Genomic DNA, 19,866 nt, shown 5'->3' with positions numbered 1-19,866 from the left:
TGAAATTTAGGTATATGCACCCTTTAGTTATTGTATAATCAAAGCTTTCTTTGCTTAATGAAAGACACTTTTATTATTTTTTTTTAATATATAATTGGATTTTCATTTAAACAATTTGCACCTGCAGGTTTGTTCCAAAAGGCAATCATACAGAGTGGAACAGCCCTGTCCAGCTGGGCAGTGAATTACCAGCCTGCCAAGTACACTCGGATATTGGCAGATAAAGTAGGCTGCGACATGCTGGATACCACTGATTTGGTTGAATGTCTTCGGAATAAGAATTACAAAGAACTCATTCAACAGACCATCACTCCAGCCACGTACCACATTGCCTTTGGGCCTGTGATAGATGGAGATGTGATTCCAGATGACCCTCAGATTCTCATGGAGCAAGGGGAATTCCTTAACTATGATATAATGCTGGGCGTGAATCAAGGGGAAGGTTTAAAATTTGTGGATGGCATTGTAGACAATGAAGATGGTGTTTCCCCCAATGATTTTGACTTTTCTGTCTCCAATTTTGTGGACAATCTATATGGTTATCCAGAAGGGAAAGATACACTGCGAGAGACCATTAAATTCATGTACACTGACTGGGCAGACAAAGAAAACCCTGAAACAAGACGGAAGACCCTGGTCGCTCTTTTTACGGACCATCAATGGGTTGCTCCGGCTGTTGCTACTGCTGACCTGCATGCTCAGTATGGATCTCCAACATATTTCTATGCATTTTATCACCATTGCCAAAGTGAAATGAAACCCAGCTGGGCTGATTCAGCTCATGGTGATGAAGTCCCTTATGTGTTTGGGATTCCTATGATTGGCCCCACGGAACTGTTCAACTGCAACTTTTCCAAGAATGATGTCATGCTCAGTGCAGTAGTTATGACGTACTGGACTAACTTCGCCAAAACTGGGTAAGTTTGACCTCCAGCATTCCTTTTTGTTGATAACATACTTCTAAAATAGTCAGTATCCCATAGCAGTGGCTTCAAACCCTGATACTGCAGCAGTATTATAGCACTATTTGCGTAAGAGAGAAGGTAATTGGGGCTTATTCATATTTAATAGATTTTTAATTAGTGTGTTCCCTCAAACTATTTCTTGCACTAGATCAGTGAGAATAATAATGCACTGTATTTTTGATTCAAAAAATAGGGCAATTATGAAGACAAAGCACGTCTCAGAGAAAAGGCGTCTCACTAAGATACTAAAAAATCAGAGGCTGCATGTCTACTACTTGAAGGAGGAACTGTCAGGCAGATAACACTTATCTGTTACAAAAGAAAGGACATTCTTGTTTTTAGCAACCTTCACAGGTATGGGGACTCAGGGAGGAATTGGAACAGAAAGGCAGACACTGGAAAGATTTTTCCCTCTGAGGGCTATAATGGCAATAATGAGTACTTGACTGGAATGAAGAAGAGACTCGGATAAAAATTTTGGTTTGAGAAGGTTAAAAATTTAAATTAATTCTACTTACAAAACAAAACAAAGACATCAGTGTTTTGCTGAAATAGAGTTGTAAAGATCAAGGAAAGAACCCTCAAAGCAGCTTAATCTGCGAGTGCTATTAATAATTTCTGTCCTTTTCCTATACCATTTGTTTAAAGAGTATTGCAGTGTTTTACTTGAGCAGCAAGGGCTTTTTTGTTAACCTTGAGTCTTCGGTACTGGATTAAAACAAAGATACTTGTGGCACAAAGGGGCTGTAAATCTTTTCAATGAAAGTTTAATGGCAGGATTGGGGTCTGGAAACTGCAGCTTTACTGCACTGCAGTGAATGGTATGCAGCTATATAAGAAAAAATTCAGAGATGCCTAGTCTGAAACACTCAGAGGCTTCAGCGGCTCTTGCAGCCTTTAATGAATCCAAATGACATTCAAGGGAGAGATATTTTGCAGTCGTAACAAAAGCCTCGAGCACGAATTGAGTAAAAAACGAATGTTTCAGGTCAATTTACGAGGCAAAAGAAGAGGCTTTTGTTGCTCTGCATTTTAGACAAACAGGTATTTTCACATGCAGAAATCCCACCATACTGCAACAATAGCAAATGAATTGTGGAATATTTAGATGTATTTGGCAACAAGAAGTCATCAGTACTGGGATGGACAAACTTCAGGATGAAATCTTGGCTTATGGACAGAGAATGCAGCATGCTGGCTGTACCACACACTCAGAAAGATGATTATACCATCAGTCTGTCCTTATTTTTATGGACTTCAGATCCTCACAATATACATAATTAGAATTATTATGGAGATGCAAGATCTCCACAGTTTCACTATTATTTACAATTACTTTATGACTATTCCCTATAGTTGCATAGAATCATAGAATCATAGAATCATAGAATCATAGAATCGCTTTGGTTGGAAAAGACCTTTGAAATCATCGAGTCCAACCTTTAACCTAACCCTGACATCCCACCACTAAACCATGTCCCTAAGTACCTCATCTATCCTTCTTTTAAATACCTCCAGGGATGAGGACTCTACCACCTTCCTGGGCAGCCCATTCCAGAGCCTGACAACCCTTCCGGTGAAGAAGTTTTCCCTAATGTCTAGCCTAAACCTGCCCTGGCGCAGCTTCAAACCATTCCCCCTCATCCTACCATCTGTTACCAGGAAGAAGAGGCTGACCCCCACATTTAAGCATTTTTTTGAGGCTGTCAGCCCCAGCTTCTCACAGCCCCAGCTACCACCATTACTTGTAATTGCAAGAACTTTCCAGCTGTTGCTACTTGAATTTCATGCGTTCACCCAGTTCTTTAGTTATGAACCCGTTGTCATACTACACCTAAAAGCACAACAGGTACTTTGGGAGAACCATTAGTAATTTCTGGATCTTCTCCACTGCTGATGAGACGGGAATGGGATATATCTTCAGTTACAAACTTGCCCTTTTATAGCCAGTCTGAAAGATGTGTCATTAAAAATGACCTCTAGCTATAGAATTTCAGTTTTCACAAGGAAAGGAAAAGAGCAAGGCAAGATGACACCAACCTTGCTGGGTTTTCTCTTCATTTGTATAAACAATGATTAATTGTTCTGGATAGTACAAGAGAATAATAATATTTTAATATTAGATTTACTCTGCACTGCTAGTGTCTCCAATGGAAAAGGGGAGTTTGTAGCACCTCAAGCCTCCAGCAACATGGGACATATCCATTCTCCTCTCTACCCTCCCACACGCAATCTGGAATCCATGTGCCCAGTCAGGTCCTTCAGCTCTCAAAAAGATTGATATTGTTCAAGACTGTCTTGCTGGGGGCTTTGCACTGAGGTTTTTTCCACCTTTTTTTTTGTTTTTTAATTTATCATTTCACATCCTTTTTCTGATAGAAATTGGTTTTCTTTGTATTTGTACCCATGGCAACACATATAAAAGATCTGTTAACAGCAAGATTTTATTATTCCATGTTTCCCTGTAGGTGAGCCTTGAACATTAAAACTGCAGATTTATTTATTTAATTTTAATGTCTCTGAGACTTTTCCAGTCTGCTGGCCCTCCCACAGAGGTTGCACCCAGGTACTTATTGTATAATTAATGCTCAGGTGGTGCATCATTTTGATGGATTGTGCTAGACTTTTAACTGACATGCCACCCCCTGCTAAAAAACACCCGTTGTTTAATGGGCTTATTGCCAAGACTGGGTTTGGAGGGCAGGTCAGTCCTGTAAAATCACTAGGTGTCAAAGACAGCACAAGGCACGGTGCTTTTATTGTGTTTCACTTTGAAGTCAGTTACTGAAGCTAGCAAATAGGATGTGACAATTAAAGTGACACTTTAATGGCAAATGGATCATGCCTGAGATGAATACCTGGAAGCTACATTTTGCTAATCCTCCATTTTCTACCTTTCTCTGACTCCCCCCCCCGTCCCCCCTCCCCCCAGCATTAACAGTCATTTTGTCCTTTTCAACACTATGTTTCTAACATGCCTTAGAAATAGGAAAGCAAATTGTTACAGAGTAGTTGTGAGAAACTACATTTGGGATACAAAAATGACATGAAAATATGTCTTTTGATTCCACTATGTGCAAAATTATATGTGAGAGCTTTATTAAGAGGTACAGTTAAAGCTTCAGGCTGCTGCCAGTCATACTATCCTAACAGTAATGGCAATTTTATATGCTCAGATGTTCTGTTAGTTAGGGCCATGTTACATGTTTCATAGATACGCCAGCAGGGGGAGAGTGAACGACATGAAGGGATGTGTGCCATTCCTTCACAGATACCCTGCCAGCTACACTCTTGTGAAGAAGGATTTGGAGTTTCATAGAGTAGATATGGAGCCATGTTCTCATTAGAGGCATCTATCAGGTTTCTAAAAATTACCCTCTTTTCATGAATTACAAACTCTAGTTCTGCTCCCATTCATCCAGCTCTGCCTAGGTTGGTGATAAAGGCGTAAAGGATGTATCCTTGTTTTCTTTGTAAATCAGATAAATACTCCTGAATTATTTTACTACCACTGATTATGGAGCAAAAACCTACCTAACTGAGTTATTAAGGATGTCTATGTTTTATATTCAGTTTGGCTTTCTAATGGAAGATACAATTAAACTTACAATGATAAAAATGTATTTTCACATCAATTCTCTGTGAACTCCTTTACGAGGCTGTTGCATTTCTTTTTGGTGTTTTTGTCTGAAGAAATAACTGTCTCCAATGGCCGATCTGTGTTAGTCAAACAGAACAGTGTACTTACAGTTTGCTTTCCTTAGTGGTTATAATAGCTGACTGGGAGCATGGCAACAGTGGGACCTGGTGATAAGTGAGGAAAGGAGGTAAGGGAAAATATGCTTGTGTACCAGTGCTTCAGGCAGGAATGGCTGTACCATTATTAATATTGTGACAACATGAAAAATCGGTAGAAGCATAAAGAAATGCCACACAGTTTTTCTCTCTTTTTTTTTTTCCCCTACATGGAGAAAAGAGGTCTGCTGAAAGAAAATAAATCATTAAGGGGCCTTTCAGTGTCTTGGAGACAGACTCAGTATGGAGCTGTTAAGACATTTTGCTCTCCAATGGAGTTAGAGAATGACACAAAAGAATAAAACACTTTAAGTGCATTAACGTAACGGTTCCATTGTCCTGGGTGGTAATTAATGCTATTGGAGAAGTATTTAAAAGATGAATGATATTTCAACATGTTATATGGAATTCAGGATAAGAGAAAACTTCTTAAGATTCCCCATCATTCTTCCCATGCCAATATCACCAGATATAAAATACTCGGTTCCCACATGTGCCCTCCAGGTCAGCTACTAATACACCCTGTGAACAGGAATGTGTGTTGCTCTTCAGTCAGCATCCACTGCAGACACATTTACTTTATATCACCTGAGAAGAAAACAACAAACAGCAACTTGTTAAATTGAGCAAAACCAGTGCAGACTGAAAGTGAGGGAAAAAAGTGATGGGTGAAATCAGATGATTCGGCACATTAATAGAAAAATGTCTTAGTCAAGACAAGAAAGACCATCATATGGTCTTCTATCATATGGAAGACAAGTTCAAGCATTTCATGATGGAGGCATTTTTTGATGGAGAAGCTGTTTAAAATCAAATCTAAATGTGGTGAAAATAAATAATCAGAGAGCAAAATGAACAACGATAATAATTTTGTTCTAGCAATAGGATGAAGTAAAATAAATTCCTCCCTGTCAACTAGTAGGATGGGGAAGCAAGTAATCTAGTCCCTATGAGAGCCATTACTGGAAGAAGTACAAAACTGAAAATATATTATTCAGATTATATTTTTATCATCATAATTGCAGCAGATTTTTAAAGGAAGGTTTCCTAGCAGCCTTTAATTCTGTAATTACACACTTGAGCCTCAAGAATGTCCAAAACCACAAAGGTGATGTTAGAAGCTAAAGGAAGCAAAATGAAATTTGAAGTTAAAGTAACAGATCAAAAGCTTTGTTAAACAGCTGACTCAATAGGATTAGTGATTGTATGTACATCTGTATTTTATGCCTATCTATAATACTGGCAAAGATGTTCATAACAAGATAAACTGCCCAACTTCCCAAGAAAAAGACTTAACACATCATAAGTTGTAACCTTATGATTTTATGAGATGTCTCCAGTGTACATAACAGGAGGGCCAAAAAAAGCAAAAATTCTCTTATTTATATCCACAATATTTTTGGTAAATTATCACTAGTCTGTAAAACCAAGATGTGAGATGTGCACATTATTAGATCCTCTACTTAGGACTGGACTTAGTTATACCATTTTCTTGTGAAAAAAAACCCAAAACATTTAGATAGATACCTATCCTTCAAATTCAGGGAGAATATTGAGACCAGTTATTAAGTAATCAGCCCTGGAGTTGATGCCAATGGTTGAATTCTGATACCCTCAGCAAAAAAAAATGACTTGTCTGTAAGGCTGTCTGGTTTTTTTTCTGTTCCATGTTTCAATGGATAGCTTCATGCCCATACAAAGCCATGTAAACAAATCCTGAAATACAAGACTAGCCTCATGCAATTTAATTTTCTCTCTTGTATTAGGAGGAGGCAGCAGTATAATTGGCTATTCCTAATAGATATAGTTAAAAAGGAGAGGTGGAGGTAGATAGTGGAAGAGAGGGAAAGGAAAGGGAGGTTGATATTTACTTGTTTTGTCGGCTATTTGTAGGGGAAGTAAGTGCTAATTTTAAAAATTTTTAGTTGTGAAAATCATCATCTACTGTCATTTTTATAGGGCCGTTAAAAAAACAAAAAAAAGAATTAAAAAAAAAGTACATATTCAGCTTGGGTCATTGAAATGAGTGCTTAGCTTCTTTATCTCCTGTATTGTGTATCAAGTGCAGCACATTTACATGAGCTAGCTTAATTTATACATCTTCTGTAGGACCCTTCACAAAGTCTTTTGTGCTGTGAATCAGAACAGCAAGTGGAGAGAACATAAGATGGATTTTGTGCTGTAACTCTTGCAGGATTTTGACTTTCTGACAAGAAAAATGCTTTTCATTTTGATAATCTTGCTGATTTTTAATTAGCTGTAGAATTTATGTGTTGAACCCCAAAGTACTGTACTACTAGCTGCATTGAATTGGGTCAATATCTTCTCCTCTGGATTTGCAAAACCTTTCAGTCTGTTTGTCAAAAATAAAATAAATACCTTTATTTTATTCTTGATTGGATGTTAGATTCCCTCAAAGTAGCAACATACATCTGCTGCTGTACTGCTTGGAAGTGAATATTATTCCTCTAGCTTCCACTAAGCTGACAATTAATAAGCAATTACCTTTGTTCAGACTTAACAGAATTTGGCTAACTATTATTACATAAAATGATAAATAAATAAATAACTAAATAAATTGATAAATAAATGGAATAGCCACACTTCTGGAACCCCTAGTTTATATCTTATTGAGATGGGGAAGATTTGATACAGCATAATACATATAAAAAATGTAACAACAAATTCCCCAAAACCCCAAACACCTAAAACCCCAAGCATAAGTAAACCAAAGTACCAAAATTCTTTCTTTCACTCAAAAAAAGGTAAGATAAATTCTTTCAGGTAAACAGATGAATACAGGAATCATAAGATTGTTAAAGTCAAATTACCAGTCTAGTTTAAGAACTAAGGAATAGCTCTTTATGAACAGCAAAGGAATGCTAAAAAAGGCAATTATGTTCATGAGCTTTTGAAAATGGAAAAAAAAAAACCCAAGCTAAGCTGCTTTAAAATCTGTAGTGGTGGGTCTTGGTATTCCCATAACATTATATAACAGTGTATTAGAAGAAAAGGAATAATTTTCACAGGAAATAAACTAATGCATATGGGAATGGAAAGGAGAATGGAAAGTTCTCAGAGTAATGCACAGAAAATGAATCATATACTCTCAGTATAATATATCACAAAGTCCCAGTAAATATGCTTTGCTTTGCTGCAAAAGAAGGTTCAAACTCACGCACAACAGAATATTAAACTTGGTATTAGTAATTTTAAATTTTAATTTTCTGTATTTTTTCATGCCAAGAGGAAGTCATATTTATGGAAGGCTTACCAAAATTATAAGGATATATAAGCATTACCCAAAGTTAAATGTTTTTTGTGCCATTGATTTGTCTTTATTCTGAACCTACGAGAAGAAAAGAAAAAAGAAAAGGTGGGAAAAGCATAATTTCAAGTAAATATTTAGGTTACCAATTTTGAAATTGTGTCCGGGTAGTGTGCTACTCTTACCTCTACTACTACTTAACTCTTCTAAAACTTGTTGATCTCAGCTAATATATTTCTCATCCCTACAAAGTGGGACAGAATTAAGGCTCACTGTCCTACAGCCATTAAATGTAGTTATTTAGTAGCAATGAGCACACGGAACTTTCAAATAGTAGTCTCCTAATGCAAATGATGGAAAGATTTGCAACATACAAATACTTCAGAGGCTTGTCCCTAAAGTAGATATTTGAACAGAGGGACAATAGTAGCTCAGTAAAGGAACACAATAGGAATAGTTCCCAGTTATATGTATTAGCCCTGCTTTTTCATGTTTTGAACTTTTTTTATGTAATACACAGAGCTAGTGTAAATTCTTATGGTCACATGGACTTCCAACATTGCCATGGGGGTTAGATGTCTATATTTACTACTTACAGCAGTGGAAGTAGTGGTAGCTTAAATGAGAAAGTTTTAGTCAAACCTTGAGAAGAGCCAAACTTACACCTTTACTATGGGGAGATGCACTGTACAGTCAGTAATTTTTCTTTTGTTTATTTATTAGCATCTGTTGTTAAATTTGGGAGGGTTTTTTAGCTTCTTTTTTTTCTAGGTTTTGTTAATTATCAGATAAACCATTAAGTAAAGGATGTGGGGGTTTTTTGGTTTTTGCTTTTATTTTTTGTTTTGGTTTTTCAATGACTGTAATACTGCCTGTTTTGTTTTTGTAGAGATCCAAACCAGCCTGTTCCACAGGACACAAAGTTCATCCACACAAAACCCAACCGCTTTGAAGAAGTGGCCTGGTCCAAATACAATCCTAAAGACCAGCTTTATCTGCATATTGGCCTGAAACCCCGAGTTCGTGATCACTACCGAGCAACAAAAGTTGCTTTCTGGTTGGAGCTTGTACCGCACCTTCACAACCTGAATGAAATATTTCAGTACGTTTCCACAACAACTAAAGTCCCCCCTCCTGATATGACATCATTTCCTTATGTGACACGACGTTCTCCTGGTAAATTGTGGCCAGCCACCAAACGCCCAGCAATGACACCTGCCAACAATCCGAAGCATTCAAAAGACACCCATAAAACAGCTCCAGAGGATACAACAGTTCTGATAGAAAACAAGCGAGATTACTCCACGGAGCTGAGCGTTACTATTGCTGTGGGGGCATCCTTGCTGTTCCTCAATATTTTAGCTTTTGCTGCGTTATATTACAAGAAGGACAAGCGGCGTCACGAGACTCACAGACGCCCTAGCCCCCAGAGGAACACAACCAACGATATTGCACACATACAAAATGAAGAGATTATGTCGCTGCAGATGAAACAGCTAGAACATGACCATGAGTGTGAATCGCTGCAGGCCCATGACACACTGAGACTAACCTGTCCGCCTGACTACACGCTCACTTTGAGAAGGTCCCCGGATGACATCCCCCTAATGACACCCAACACGATAACGATGATTCCAAATACATTAACAGGGATGCAGCCTTTGCATACTTTCAACACCTTCAGTGGAGGACAAAACAGTACAAATTTGCCCCATGGACATTCGACCACTAGGGTATAGCTCAGCCCTTCCCCCTCTACCCTCACAAGCCACTTGGAAGAAAGAAAAAAAAAAAAAAAAAAAAAAGAGGAAAAAGTTATAAAATCATCTATTTGAACACCTTGTCAAAATCTAAAGTAAAAACAAGTAAAAGAGAAGGACAGTCATTATTTTCTTACTGATCCTTCCCACAGAAACTCTCTGGTGTTAAAGATCAACTAGAAACCCTGTGAAATGTGAAAAGTGTACATTGCTGTTACGATACTGCTTTAAGATCTCAGCTACTTTGATTGAAAGTTGAGGCCAGAAGAAGTCACTTAAAATGGTGTTCTGAGTGTAACAAGCAAAGCAGAGTCTTCTGGAACACAGAGCCAGTGACTGTACAGGTGTTTTGTTTTGGTTTTTTTTTTAATAAATAAAAATATAAAAAAAATTCTTTATGTGCCATACCATGAATGGCCCTTGTTAAAACAAAGACATCACCATGGGCTTTTACACAGCATATGAAGCTGTAATCCAGATGGGGGAAATAGAATTTTATTATTAAAAACAAAAATGAAAAAAAAAGAGGAGGACTGACTATGCAGTAAAATACGTATAGTTCTGTGCAAAGAGATGACTTGCCAGCCTGAACTATATTTAAAGAAACTTTGTAAAAATGTACATAGCTGTGAGTTTAAAAACAAAAAAAAAAGCTTTTATTGATGTTTTCAGTTTGAAAAGAGCTTTTAGAAAGATTGTGCATTCAGTTGTGACCTATGTGTATATACATTAGTCATATCACCTCTGTTTCCTCCAAGCCCAGTGGAGGAATTTCTTAATTACTAGTGGTAAACAAAAACCAGGAGTTTTTTCTAACATGTTTCATTTATATGAGGCCATGTTGTCATGCAGAGGACACAGTTGTCTGTGTGACCTGCATATTTTCTCTTACAGGTTACACTAGTGCATGTTAAAGTATTCATAGGAGATTATTGTTCTTTTCTGAAACTTTTTTTTCTATAATTTAAGTTTGTGTTAGCCTTTGTTAAATTGCAACACAGAAATGGATTGGAAAATGAAGAAAAAAAACCACAAAAGAAAATAGTTACTATTTTAAGCTTGTTGAACTGAACCAAGAAACATCCAATAATATATATTGAGAGTCCAGTTTGTAGTTCTTGGTTATTGTGATACATTAGGAAGAGTTTTGCGCCCTGACAAAAGCAAAACAAAAAAAGCTTTTTTTTTTTTTTTTTTTTGTCAGCCTTTTCTGAGGAAAAACAATTCTATATTCACCAGCAGTTGCAGTGGAATCTCAGCTGACAAAGCACCTTCTTAGCTTTGCTAAAAGAAATAAAACCATAATTTGAAAGTGAGGAAATGGTGGGTTGGTTGGCTGGCTGTTTTTTAAAGTGTTCAGAAATTATTAGTGTGTAAAGAACTTCTCTGCTCAGTATCCTGTTTTGTGCTTGAGAACGTACCTGTCAGAAAATACTTTTTTTGCTGATCTATTACACAGCAGTCCCATAGTCAGTGAACATTACGGAGAGGTGTTCTGCATCTGAATAAAACTGAAAATGCCAGAGACCATCACTCTCAGGAAGGGCAAAATTCTTAGTTGATTATTCCCTTCTGCCCTTCCTCCTTCCTTCACTAGGAAACCAGGGCCCAGGCAGAGCTATCAAAGAAAGGATTTTAGCAGTTTGAGTCAAACAACTGATTGAATGTGAAAAGCTAGAAATAAGTTCTCGCAGATGAAGATTGCTTTATATTTTGTCTTTGAAAGTTACTCCATCATCGAGAGACAGTAACCAAAGATATTTGAACAAATTGGTCTGCACTTGAACATGATTATCCCAGATGTATTTTCTATTATTAATTCACAACTAAGCTGCATCAATATCATATGTCCTATAAGTATCTGACACAAGATGCCTTGTACCTCTTCCTGTTTCCTATGCTTTTTGTTTTCTAATAAAATATCTTGGAATAGCCACCCCTACAAATAAAATCAAAGACAAGGTGATTCACTGAGGTCTATTCATCTGCACAACTCCTTGTTGTAGCAGGCAGTAAAAGAGATTCTGAAGGAAAGAAATAAAAAGAAAGTTAATGACATGATAAAAATGCAACATGTGGCTGATATAATACTTTATCTGTAATAAATGTGCTACAAACCTGACCTGGATGCTCAGGTTGGAATGTCATGAAGCAACAACCCCAAAGTACAACTAGTGGCAAATGGAAAACTGTTTTGTTTTTTTTTTCACTGATCCATCACATAAAGTTGATTAATGCTGACTCCATACCGGGCCATTCCCACCACCTATGTAATGCCTCAGCTGAGATGCAGCAGTTCATAACTCTTAAAAAAAAAAAAAAAAAAAAAATTAAAAAAAATTTAAAAATAAAAAAAAAGAAAAAAAGAAAGAAAAAAGTAAAAAAAGGTAATGATGCTTGACATCATAATCAGTTGGGTATGTTTGTAATGTGAATTACAGTATTTGTTTAGTACTTCCAATTGTCTTCTGCTAGCAATATGTACAGTACTGTGTCAGGCTTGTGACATTTGGGTAAAAAAAAGTTCCTGTAAGTGAATGATTTTAGCTTTTAAAAGTAATTACAACCAAGTTGATTTAATAATTTGATACATCTGGACTGATGTATGATTTCTAGAGGGAACAGATTTATAGGGTCTTCATAGAATTCTATAATAATGATATCAAAATATACTTTGCAAACTGTAAAAGAAAAACAAAAATACTTTCCCAGGCTTATATTCTTGACCTTAAGAGGCACGCAGGGTTTAATGGTTTCTTCTGTTATTGTTTTGCAATTTTTGTTTTTTTGCCTTAAGTAATGATAGAAGATATATATGGCTGGACACATATGTATAAACTTTTCAGCAGCATTTTTAATAATAAAATATCACAGTATTTTCTAATGCTTTGTGCAAAGAACTACGTGTTCATCCTTTTGTGTAGAAAGTCTTTCAGAGGTGTGTTTTCTGCCCCATCTCCATTTCATTATCTAATGTAAACAATGCCTTGATACACAAAAATATTAAAGTAACAGAGGTTGCACTTTTAAGTTAACATTGAGTTTTCATGGCTTTTGTAGTTCTATAAGCCTGACAGTAAAAGGAAAGAAACAGACAATGAAGATATACGAGAATAAGCTCCGTATATTTATCACCTGTATGCACTGCAACTCCCATTGAAGCAATGGTTTAATTGTTCTGTTAGTATTTTCTGTAGCACTGAAAAAAAAGCTTAGGTAAGCAGCTTCCCATATTAATGTATAGCTTAGCAGATGAAAACGTATCTTCCAAATTATGGTTCAAAATAATTCAGATAAATCTAATACATCCAGCCTCCACAAGTAAATATACTTTCATTTTATATTTAAAATTTAGATAAACAATGAGTTTTGTTAGAAAAAGTATGTAGGAGTAGCAATATAAGTTACTCATATGTATTTAAGGGATTTACATATATTGCAGATATGTTAATATTCTTCCTTCAAAAGCTGCGTGAGTAAATATACTTTGCTCTTTTATGCTGTTAAATTCCATTTATCAACCAGGTTTCCTTTCACTGGAAAGTTACATAGACATTTTAGTAATTTGAGCTGATTATTGTTTGCTTTCTGTAACTATTCTCGTGAGACCCCACCTGGAGTACTGTGTTCAGCTCTGAGGCCCCCAACATAAGAAGGACATGGACCTGTTGGAGCAAGTCCAGAGGAGGACCACAAAGATGATCAGAGGGCTGGAGCACCTCTCCTGTGAAGACAGGCTGAGAGAGTTGGGGTTGGTCAGCCTGGAGAAGAGGAGGCTCCGGGGAGACCTTATAGCAGCCTTCCAGTACCTGAAGGGGGCCTACAAGAAAGCTGGAGAGGGACATTTACAAGGGCATGTAGTGATAGGACAAGGGGTAATGGCTTTAAACTGAAAGAAGGTAGATTTACATTGGATATAAGGAAGAAATTCTTGAGTATGAGGGTGGTGATGCACTGCAACACGTTGCCCAGAGATGTTGTGGATGCCCCATCCCTGGAAGTATTCAGGGCCAGGTTGGATGGGGCTTTGAGCAACCTGGTCTAGAAGGTGTTCCTGTCCATGGCAGGGGGATTGGAACTAGATGATCTTTAAGGTCGCTTCCAACCCAAACCACTCTATAGTTCTATTATATGATTCTGCTGAATAGAGGTACTAACAATAATGTTTGATGAATTTTGAGCATCTTATTGAAGAGTATTTGCAAAAAGCAAATTCTGAATGATTCGCAACAGATTTTTGATATGAAGAATCAAGACTCTGAGATAGCAACATATTATGTGCCTACTGACCTAATCAAGCAGCTTGAATTTTGAGTATTGAATTTGTATATAAAGCTTTTGCAAATGAACTGCAGATTTAGAATTGTTCAGCAAATGTTTAACTACAGGTACACTTCTAAATTACACAGCTTGCTCTGAGATAATTCATACACAAGAAAAGGGGTTACAATTGTATCATTTCTGTGAATTGTTCACCTTAAATTGCTGGGTGAACTCAATAAATTACCTTCTTTTCAGTTAATCAATTTCACATTAAAAAAAAAACCTTCAGAAGTTGTTCATGCTAACTAAATATTGTGTTGCTTTATTTCTTTACTGTCTGAAATATAAATCTGCAGATTAGTATGTTTCTATTTCGACTTTGCTAAGAGTATGAAATTTAATGGTATTTAATATCACATAAAATCATATGAAATAATACCATGATAATTATGTGCTTGTCTCAGATTTGTAGTTTTACATTTGTATTATTTAATTATTGTCAACTGTTTCTCGTATTTTCATCTACAGCTGTTTGACATCACAAACCTCATCAGCCTGAATCTCTCCAGAGGCCATTAGCAGCTGGTAAAAACTGGGATTTTCATCCCACTAGAAATTATGATATTACGTATTTAATATCATAATATTTTAAAATGCTTCTCAACACCTCAAATTAGCCTGAAAAGCAAGATAATAACCTTTTATTAATGCAAATGAAAAATAAGGAAGGGGTTTGGAAATGTCTAAACAATCTTGTTTGAGCTGTAGCATAATAAATAACATTTCACTTTGGGATGAAGTTTTGATTCACACCATTTTGTTTGGTGTTCCACTGTGGACACCAGGGTCTTCACTGTGTCTTCTAAAAGTTATGTTTTAAGGAAGTTATACTTTCTCAGTCTTTTATACCCCATCCAGACTACTTTATCCAAATTTTGCTGTTGTAAAGAAACCCAGGTCACTCAGGGATGACGTAGATGTAATCCAGTCACAAAGTCTAGACCAGAGAAAAAATTTTGTGATAAAGCAAGTGAACTACAGCTCCCCTGAAGACACAGTGGTAATTAAGAATATGCAATAATATTCCAATTATTCAAATGTAAAATAAGAATGTATTAAATTAGGTAAATTCCATTTTTTTCAATTGAAATTTTACAGATTTTTGCAATACCTACATTTTCCCAACTTCATTTATCACCTCTTCCCCACAAAGAATAGCAAAACATTTTCAGCCAGTTCTAGTAATTTCTGGAATATCCACTTATGTAAATGAGAAATAAAGTAGATCATAAATTTTTGTTTTCCTTCCTACATAAAGACCCTCAAGTACTGAAAGCATAAAAAATTCTTCCTCTACTGTCTTTTATGAGGGATTATATCTTATCCAGATATAATAGAGTAGTCTTATCCAGATCTTCCAGAGTAGTCCCACTCCCAAGAGTCCAGGTTTAAATAAAAGGGAAAAGCCAGGCACAGAACTGGCGTATATTGACTTTGACTTAGACTAGACAGCAGAGTTATGTTTGTCTCCAATAGCCAAAGATATGGCACAAAAATATAGTGCACTTTATCTATGTTTTATTTTAAAAATATTGCATTTCTAGAGACCACTTTCTCTTTTTTTTCAGCTTTTGATATCTGATGTCATGCTTTTTGCTGTACCTAACTCACAGCCCTTACTCGTTTAATGTCATCCCAGATCTTTTCTCACCATGTCATTGGACATTTCCCCGAGAAGCACAGATATATTTCCATGTGGGTTTTTTTTCTGTCACAACAGTTAAGTTTGGCTCCAGATTTGTTCCATTCTGTGCTGTATGACTGTGAGAGAGCATTTTTCATCTGACATTTTCCTTGCTGCTTTTAGTGTTAAAAAAGTTCCACTGAAGGAGTATTTACATGACAGTATTCATTATCCTTGAAATGCATCAATCTCTATGGCTGCCTGCACTTTGTGCCAGCCCAACAGCTTTGGTTTGACATGGTGTATGTCTTAATGGGAAGTGTCATCTTGGAGCCAGGCTCTCCTGTTACTCTGCAGTTTATACTATTGTTATTATTCACTGCTGGCATTCATTTCTTTTCTATATTGATCTTTAATCAAGGATAAATTAGATCAGTCTGTCCTTCTATTCCACAGCAAGATTTCTCAAACCCTAAAAGGTCATTGATCTTAATTCTTGTTTAGATACAGCTAATTACACTGTACCATCAAAAACCAAAAACCTTTATAAGCCATTCATATTTCCTGATTCTCCCATCAGTGCAAACTAATAGGGGACTGACAGAGTTAACCTTGTATGACAATAGTTCATGGTATACTGCCTTTCACTTGGTAGGGACTTGTTTCACATATCTGGGGAAATAAATACAGTTACCACTTTCATGCATCATGTCAAAGGTAAGCAAGACCTAAGGTAAAATTGATAGGAACTGCTGATACTGAAGATCACACTCTAGTATCCTGCACTGGTGATTATTTTGTAAAGGCAATAATTTGCAGATTGATAAAGAGCCACTGCATGAGTGATAGAACACTTCGGTCACTGCATATCTCATTTCAGAAGCTAGAGTGAGTGACATTTCTGGATTTCAGGAAATGAAGATGATATTGCAGAAGTATTTTTAACAAAGTTTGTGCTTTCAAGAATGCCTATAAGTAGCAGCAAATAAACAGCAGGAAGAATTGTTTAAAATGAATAGGAATCAAATGCAAATATTTTCTAAATTAATTTGACGGGAAGAAATGTGATTCGATGTGATGTGATAAGATATGACCTTAAAATAATGTGATGGATTTCTTGTGTGTGAACAGAAAAAAGGACAAGTATCTCAAAGGGTACATTTTTACAAGGACTAGTCAAATGAAATCACTGCAGATAATGAGATTATAATGGGACTTTGAATAGAGATGTTGTGTCATAATGCTATACCATATGGATTTAGATATGTTGAACATAATCTACAGTGTTCATCTGGGTACTGAGAAGTATAAAATTAGATCCCAAGATGCCCTACTTTAGCCAGACAACAGTGCTGCCAAGGTATATAATACAGTAAAGTGAAATCTGCACTTGTGTCAGGGAATGACAAAAGAAATTTACAACTCATTTTATTCCAAGAAAGGCAAAGTGCCAGACTCAATAAATAGGGAATAATGACAGTACAAGCCAGGCACAGGTCCTACCTGGAGAACCATCTTGCATGTAGAGGCCAACAGAGAGATTATGCTCCAAATATGCTTTTTTCCTCACTTTCCTGGTAGGGGGCATGGAGATGGAAGGTCCCCGCAATATGCTGTGTTCCAGTACCACTGCCCTTGAGTTGTCAAAAATCACTGACAATTGATATGTTAGAGGTCCCTTTAAGCTGGGGCTGGGACCAAGAAACAAGGAACGGGAACTGTTTGCTTATTACTAGCATTTTTTTCTTCTCAGTGACTGAGAGTAAGGAAGAAATAAGGGAAGAAGAGCAATGTGTTGCCAGCTTTCCCCAGGACCCAGGCAAAGCCAGCCAAGCTCCCTACTCAGTTTTAAGTAGGGCTGCCAACTGCAAAAGAGGTAGTGGAGTCACTCAAAGAGCAGTTGTCAGCAAGGGAGTGGCTGAAGATGGGTTAACAGTCACTTGCTGAGTTGGTTTGTGAAGCTTCAATGCCTCCCTCTCCCCCATTATAAAGGGCTTATTACAAAATTTCTATGCTGCTGCTCAGAATGTAGATTCTTCACCATTAATTTATCAGAGAGTCAGTAAGAATGTGATTAAAAATTAGTCAAATAAAATTTTCATTACCAAAAATTAAAGCTCCAGCATGTATAAGAGAAGTAATACTCGGTGTTGCTTGAATCTTGTGATCTAACTGCAGATGTGTCATTATACCTCCAAACCAGACACTTACAATAAGACAGTTTTGATGGAGGCACTAGGATAATTCATCAGGTGTATATGCACATAGTTAGGATGTGGTGTTTCATTTGCAACAGCTCTATAAGTTGCTGCTTCAATAAATAATAAGTTTGAAGTTACTTACCTTTTCTTGCTGAGTCTGTGGGATGTGAATAATATATGCCAGGGACACAGGGAACAAATGCCAGAAGCTCTCAGACCTGCAGCATATAGCTAAAGAAAAAGGAAGACATAAGCTGCTGGAACTTTGGACAGCTGAGACCTATATTAGAAACCTGGTCTTCTTCAGCTCCTGCTAACAACACAACATCCAGATCTCACAAGTTCTATTGTGAAGAACTGTTTCTTCCTTCAGAAGGCTGCCATGTAACTAGGGACTAAGATGGATTGAAAACAAAAAATATTTCCTCACAGTGGTGATATCACAATGACCACATTGACCTCTGCAGAGCAGGTTTAAAAACTTCTTTGGCACTCAGCAGTTTACCAGTAGATGACCAAAAAGAAACAGAAAAATCTATTCAGTAAGTACCATGTGAGAGAATACCAACTACAAAACAGAAATGCAGATCATTTTGTTAATAAGATCACTGCAGTTTAGAAGAACTTCAGCAATTTCCAAAAAATCTGGAGACTGCAGGTAATCCTGGAGGAACAAGTTAACACTAAAAAGCGCAGATGTGTGTGTTTGTACTAAACTGACCATGATTCTCCATTTTGAAATCAAGATCTGATCTCATCTTCTCGCCTGAAATTATTTGGTTTTATGCCTTTTTGCATAATTGGGTGGTTTACACATTCTGAACTTGTAGTTTTACTGTCATGTCTGCTTTCCTTAAAAACAGTGTAATTAACAAGGGGAAAATTAGCACATTTTAGTCATCCCAATTATTACCTGAAGAAGACAGTGAAGTTGTTTGAAAGACAATATATTTGAGCATACAACTTTTTACAACTGTCAAATTCTTACTAATCTTTATCACTGTAAGTCAATTCTTTCACATTTTCCAAATGATACTTTTATGAGTAGGTAAGATGACACTGTCCCTTTTAATTTCACAGGAACAGTTGCTTTAGGTCTGAAGCAGATGACTAATTATTACTTTCTGTATTGTTTTCTTTTCCAGCTGTTAAGAAAACAAAGTTAAAGTATAATAGCATTTTTCTCTTTCTTGATGGGGTGGAGTCTCATTCAACTTGACATTTCTTAAGACTGTAATTTTTTTCCTCAGGAAGAATTTAGAAACTCATAAAACATATGCGAAGTGATTCAAAGAGGTAAACAAGAACATTTATCTTTTTTTATAATGTATAAAATTATAATTTATATAAAAAAAACCCAAACCCAAACTCTATTGCTTTTTCTTCTGGGATTGTTATATGCCTCCACAACTGTAGCAATTGGTTTCAGAGCAGTTTCTGCATTGCAAGCTTTGAATGTTGTAAAAAGATGAAAACAATATAATTTTATAGGATATCTAATTTTGGTAGACATACCATTACAAATATTTTAATAGGCAATATGATGACTTATGTGTAAAAACAGAACCTTTGTAGGAACTCTCACTAGCTGAGCTTTTTTGGATCTAGAAGTCTACATATTTAGATATCTGGGACATATTTCTACATCTACCTATATGTGCAGATATAATTATGACATATATATATATAGTTATTATCTGCTTCCTCACTGCCAGTTTTCAGTGTCAGAATATAAAAGCTATTTTTAATTAGTTATGAGTCACAGAATATGAAAAATACCGATGCATTTCACAGGTATTTTGGAACTATTCCTTTTAAACACTTTTTTTTTTTCCAGAGATATACACAAGCACACATAAATATAACTGAGAGAAAGGTGAGAAGATAAGTTATCTTGCCTATTTTCACTCACTTGGTGAAAATAACTCCT

At 36.4% G+C, this 19,866-nt stretch overlaps 1 protein-coding gene across 2 annotated transcripts in view; it reads left to right on the top strand.

Annotated features, from left to right (window-relative positions):
- The window catches only part of NLGN4X (neuroligin 4 X-linked), a 128,924-nt gene extending 119,157 nt beyond the window's left edge, over window positions 1-9,767 (top strand). For both annotated transcript variants that reach the window (XM_009640145.2, XM_009640144.2), the window contains 2 exons: window positions 128-917; window positions 8,918-9,767. In XM_009640145.2, the coding sequence (XP_009638440.1) occupies window positions 128-917; window positions 8,918-9,767 (1,640 nt within the window). The remainder of the gene's footprint in view (window positions 1-127; window positions 918-8,917) is intronic.
- Window positions 9,768-19,866: the final 10,099 nt, after the last annotated feature.

The sequence above is a fragment of the Egretta garzetta genome, unplaced genomic scaffold (genome assembly GCF_000687185.1).
Source record: "Egretta garzetta isolate BGI_Z169 unplaced genomic scaffold, ASM68718v1 scaffold125, whole genome shotgun sequence".
Classification (NCBI taxonomy): domain Eukaryota; kingdom Metazoa; phylum Chordata; class Aves; order Pelecaniformes; family Ardeidae; genus Egretta; species Egretta garzetta.
This window is presented reverse-complemented; position numbering and strand designations above follow the sequence as displayed.